The sequence below is a fragment of the Nicrophorus vespilloides genome, unplaced genomic scaffold (genome assembly GCF_001412225.1).
Source record: "Nicrophorus vespilloides isolate i.1.1-1 unplaced genomic scaffold, Nicve_v1.0, whole genome shotgun sequence".
NCBI classification, from domain to species: domain Eukaryota; kingdom Metazoa; phylum Arthropoda; class Insecta; order Coleoptera; family Silphidae; genus Nicrophorus; species Nicrophorus vespilloides.
Genome location: NW_017097826.1, coordinates 1 through 5,843, shown reverse-complemented (window position 1 = coordinate 5,843; position 5,843 = coordinate 1). Strand labels below are relative to the sequence as shown.

The 5,843-nt window shown below is 36.2% G+C and overlaps 1 protein-coding gene across 1 annotated transcript; it reads left to right on the top strand.

Annotated features, from left to right (window-relative positions):
• The first annotated feature begins 1,001 nt into the window (after positions 1–1,001).
• Positions 1,002–5,502, top strand: LOC108561098 (tetraspanin-5). Its single transcript, XM_017918896.1, has 8 exons — positions 1,002–1,386; positions 4,176–4,296; positions 4,428–4,501; positions 4,557–4,631; positions 4,689–4,787; positions 4,841–4,969; positions 5,077–5,127; positions 5,236–5,502. Exons 1-8 carry the CDS (start codon positions 1,276–1,278, stop codon positions 5,362–5,364), a joined length of 789 nt encoding a protein of 262 aa, XP_017774385.1. The 5' UTR covers positions 1,002–1,275; the 3' UTR covers positions 5,365–5,502.
• Positions 5,503–5,843: the final 341 nt, after the last annotated feature.

Here is a 5,843-nt window from a genome sequence, read left to right as displayed (position 1 = left end):
TGTGTAATTGAATAATTAACAAATTTAGTTAAAATTTTATAGGATTTATAACTTACCATGGATTTACAGGATTTTCAATTGCTTTAAAGGCCTAAACTTTAATATTATAGTACACTTAATATTACGTAGTGATCTTTACTAATTAGGATTTTCAATTAATTAATAACGTAAACTTTAAGTGTGAGTACAAAATTATAAGTAAACAAAAATATCCAGTTAATTTTGATGTAATTGCTCCTAGAATTTCACGAATATACAGGATTTTCGATTGCGTTTTTATACCAATAATCCTAAATTGCACTTTGATGAAACCGCCTGTGCAACTTCTCTATTTCTGTTTTTTCTTTTTTTCATTCAATTTCGTATCGGGAATTTCGTATATTGGCTTTAGCTATAGGATTCATAAAATTACAATATACATTTCCTGATGGGATCCGAGGAATGAGGACGTAGGAAGAAACACAGCGGAAAGTGACCCGAATTCTACGATCCAAATGCAACGGAAAACCGAGCGTTTTCGCATGAATGGGAAGATAGGAAATTCCCGTTTCATTAACGGTCCAACATTGCCGCCCACACTTTAAATCCCCACATTCGCACCCACTCTTCAGAGCGTTCAATCAATAACACCCAATACCGGAGTATCGCTAATCATTTTTTCTTCTCTCTGCTTTTTTTTGGTAATACGTAGTTATTTTCGGAGGATGCAATCAGTAGAACTTAATTAAGTCTTAATTAATAATTGCGCCGCATGAGGTGAACGAAGTTTAGAAAAAAAAGAGGAGATTGCGTGGCGCAGGAAATTATTAATTCTTCCTGCTGTTGCTGCCGTTTTTTTTGCTTTTATTTCTAATTAAGCAGTGGGAATGTATGGGATGAGGATGTGTTCGAAGGATGGAAGTTCTTGTGCAGGCCGTGCGGCGGCAGCACCTCCTGGTGAGGCCTGGTCACTGCTTTATCCGCATCGACCATATGATCTTCCCACGCAGCTCGGAGCCTTTCTCTTTCTACCTGTCTGTCAGTTTGGGGTCAAACAATAAGCAGGTTGTTTGTTGTCCCAGAAATACAGCTAGCGCTCTTGTTCGGTCCACTCTTAACCATTATATATCTCTCGAAATTGATCATCGATTGTGTTTCTGCTGTGCTCTGCGGATTCGGTCAAGGACGTGGATTTGGTGGAAACGATGCGACGTGTTCGCTGAAGAGACGACGACCGCGGTGGCTTCTCTTCCCACACCGAAATCTTTAGGGGGGCCCCTTGGAAAGTGAACCGCGATGGCAGCTGTTAATATTCCGAGTATGCCTGTGAGGAAGTACAGAAGGGAGACGAGCGAAGTCAGCGGGTGCTTGAAGTACATGATCTTCGGATTCAATGTCCTCTTCTGGGTATGTTTTGCATTTTAAACCATCATCATCAGCGCAGAGAAAAATCCATACCCTACGATTATTTCGCACAGCCTCGGATGCAGTTAAATCCGACTGGACAAAACCAGTTTCGATTGTACACACAGCTTCTTTCGCGTTCGTTTATTTTAGAAAGTCTATAACTAAGTCTTAGATTCGATTAGTCACAACAATTCATTTCAATTAACATTGATCTATTTACATATTTTACTTTCATACAATTTCTCTACCTTTGGTACAATTTCTACACAAAAGCGAACTTCCATTCATTTACATATGTCTTAACATATTTCAGAAGTCTTCAAATATCAACAAAAGCTAAAACAATGGGATTTCTATTTAAACATTTCGCTTTCTTACAATTTCTACATATTTCTTACTTAATTCAGTAGTCTTGAAATAATTAACAAATACAACAACAATATTTTACTTTCCTATATGTTTTATGGGTCAATATCGCAAGCCCGACAACCGAAATACCGTCTATCGAAATCCCGACAACCATAATCTCGACTGTATCAGAATTTTGACAACCATAATCATGACTGTATCGAAATCCCGACAAGCATAATTCCGACTGTATCAGAATCTCAACAACCATAATCACGACTGTATCAGAATCTCGACAACCATAATCCCAACAAACATAATCCCGACTGTATGGAAATCTCGACAACTATAATCACGACTGTATCAGAAACTCAACAACCATAATCACGACTGTATCAGAATCTCGACAACTATAATCACGACTGTATCAGAAACTCAACAACTATAATCCCGACTGTATCAGAATTTCGACAACCATAATCACGACTATATCAGAATCTCGACAACCATAATCCCGACTGTATCAAAATCCCGACTATATCAAAAAATTTTACAATAACATTAATCCAAGTCCGAGAGCAAACAGAATCCCGACAATCATAATCCCGACTGTATCAAAATTTCAACAGTCATAATCATGACTGTATCAGAATCTCGACAATCATAATCATGACAATCCGGACTGCATCAAAATCCCGACTATATCTAAAATTACTACGATAACATTTTTTGTTTATTTCTGAGCGTAGTATTATTAATTTATTTGATTTTCTTGAATTATTCATAATAAACCTTAACATTATGAAATAATCTCAAATGCAATTAGATTATTAACTGTTGGAATTGTTGGATTTTAATATAGTCGGGATTCTGATACAGTCGGGATTATGGTTGTCGGGATTTCGGTGTTTTACGTATTTTCATAAATATTGACCTTAATTTCTTCATACGTTTACATATTTCAGTAACATTTCCTCATATTTAGATACATATTTCAACAAAAAATATTTAGAGCTTGTCACGGTTCCAGATTTGGCAAAGATTATAAGAAAAAAAAAGGCTTTGTTAATTGGATTTTACAACGGAAGCAAACTGTTAGCACGACATACAAAGCATAAGAGAAGAGAAGAACATGTTAATGTTTATAATTTTCGGTGTACAGTCGAAAGAGCGGAATAATTGAAGAACTGGTTTTTGTCCCCAAACATAATATCAAGGTCACAAATGATGTTTTCAACAAATTTACTGTTTAATTTTATTAATTAACATTTTGTTAAATTGGAATTTCCAAAAAAAAAAGTAGTTAAAAAAATTACGTCATATATATTTTTAATCATAGAATTAATCAAATGAATCGATTCAGCTTTTCTATATTATTCCTAATTACAAAGTTGAAAATTTGTAAATGCAGTTTTCCAACAATAATTCATTACAAAACTTATGTCTAAAGTAAAATCACAAGATAGATTAGAAAAAGCTTTGCTTGAAATAAAGAGAAGAGATTCTTATGTTTGTTCTCATCAATCTGCTTTCTTGAATTTAAATGAGTGTAGCTTTCAAATGCACTTAAAAAAAACTTCATGCTTCGTATTTCTACAAAATGATGATCAAAAATAATAACTTGTGCACAAAATATATTAACAATTTAGATGGTTTCTTGTTGTTAAATATATGCATTCTGTACGATCTGCTTTCTTGAATTAAAATCAGTGCAGCTTTCTAACATCGATACAAAAAGAACTCAATATAACTATGTTTGTACATCAATATCTCGCATAGGGCTGCTTCGATCAGTCCGGATTCACTAGAATCCGATTTCAAAATTTAATTAATAATTTGATTTCAACTAATTTTGAATATAATGTTATTAAATATAGAAAACCACAAATTTTGTAAATGCAAATGTAATAAAGAAATGTGTGTACACAAGAGTGGATGTTGTTTGTTGAGAATCTATAAATAATTTACATGTTGAATATGCGAAGCTTCATTAAACATGTAAACTTCCACAATGCTATTTTCTTTCATTTCACTCGTTTATGAAGAAAAATTAACTGTGTTTTCTTGAAGAAAATCGATGCACGACTTTCACCATGATTCACCTATGATTGTTACCAAGAAATAATGTTTTTTCTTGCTATTATATATCAATAATACATAAATTAATTGCAGATTATCTAAGGTTAAATAAATTAACATTCTTCGATTAATTAATATGTATATTGACGTTGGGTCAATTGAATGAATTGACTAATGAAAGCCAATTTCAGCAATGTTGCGAGAGAGAGGAAAAAGAAAAGGGTGCGTAGAAAATAAACTATTTCCGGAGTTGATCCATCCATAATTTGAATAGCAACGGATTTTATTTTTTGTTCTCTCGAAACTCGTGTATTGAATACGATTCATTTAATGCATACTAATTGTGTAATTGTTCTTCGCAGTGGCTCGGATTGGGCATTTTGACGATCGGCGTGTGGGCATGGACGGAGAAAGATATATTCAACAACATCACGAAGGTGGCGAACATCGCCCTTGACCCTGCGTTCATCCTAATGTGCATCGGTGAGCTGTCGTTCCATTGAATTTCTATGACTGAATCTGTTTGTGTGCATGCAAATCGATACGGGCGAATACAATGCACGAAAATCCCTTTTTGATGTTACATCCCCTTTGTTTTCTCGTTGTATTTGCAGGAACTTTGACGTTCATAATCGGATTTACTGGTTGCGTGGGCGCCCTACGCGAGAATACCTGTCTTTTAGCCACTGTGAGTAGTCTCAAACATAAATACAGAGCAAAAAATTTACTTATTTTCCTTGCAGTACGCCCTTTTCCTTGCAATACTGTTGCTGTTCGAGATGACTGCAGGCATCATGGGATTCATCTTCAAAGATTGGGTTTGTCTCAGCGTTAATTTCTGAGCATTTAACATTGTTATTAACGAATGTTTTTAGATAAAATCTCAAGCAACCATCGGCTTCCAAACGTTCATAATCCATTACCGCGAAGATCCGGATCAGCAGAACCTCATAGATTGGATCCAGGAGGATTGGGTACGTTTCTAATTGATGAAAGCGTTTCTTTAATTATATAATATCTTGTGCAGTTGCAGTGTTGCGGAATCGAAGGGCCGAAGGACTGGGATAGGAACAACTACTTTAATTGCTCCTCGCACGACGTCGGCAGTCGGGAGGCCTGCGGTGTGCCGTTCTCCTGCTGCAAACGCAAACCGAATGTAAGCAAACTGGAATTAATTAAACTGAACGCTCCTCCGGGAAGGGCGGAACAGTTGATTTCAGCGAAATATAGATAACTCGGGTTGAGAATCTTGTCTAATTCCAGGAACTAATCAAGAACAAGCAGTGCGGCTACGACGTGAGGAAACCGGGATTCGTAAGTTACAGTTCATATTAAATGCTAAATTTCCTCGTCCCAAAAACCCAAACTCCGTAATTTCGGTCGTAAAGACGTTTTCTTGTTGAACCTTTTTCTGGACTGCAGCCGGGAGAAAGACATATCTTCGAGAGGGGATGTCTGAGGGCGGGAGAAGAGTGGATTGAGAGTAATTTGGTGCCGGTTGCTGCAGTCACCGTTAGCGTTATGGTCCTCAAGGTACAACGCGTTCTCTAATTTCTAGTGGATGCTCTTTGCTCATCTCAGCTTCTGTTATGTTCGTCCTCTCATTTACCATTTGCTATTTATGTACAGCTAAGAACTTAACAAACATTATCCAGCTATAATATAGCGGTCGGGGAACCGGGGTAAATTACCCAAAATGGGGTAAAAATGAATTTTTTTTGGGTAATAGGGAAATTTTTCTAATTTCATCTTACCAAACTCATAGAGCGGTTCTCTGACTACTTTTCAGATCTTGATGTAGAAACTGTGAATTGGCATGTAGATCCTTTTAAATCTGAAATTACTAACATACCAGAAGAACCTCCAGGTTTGGCAGAGGCAATTCTTGAACTTCCATCCAATACTGTATTCAATTTGAGACCAAAGCAAATTTGTCGTCTTTTTGGTTGTCAAAGGCTGCAAAGGCTTTCAAAATTGCACATGACAAGGCGGTAAAAAAATTGCTGCCATTTGTAACAACCTACCTTTGT

Coding starts and splice junctions, on each gene's coding strand:
- LOC108561098 (XM_017918896.1), top strand. CDS start 1,276: ATGGCAGCTGTTAATATTCCGAGTATGCCTGTGAGGAAGTACAGAAGG. Junction 1,387..4,175: donor GATTCAATGTCCTCTTCTGG/GTATGTTTTGCA, acceptor TGTTCTTCGCAG/TGGCTCGGATTGGGCATTTT. Junction 4,632..4,688: donor GATTCATCTTCAAAGATTGG/GTTTGTCTCAGC, acceptor GAATGTTTTTAG/ATAAAATCTCAAGCAACCAT.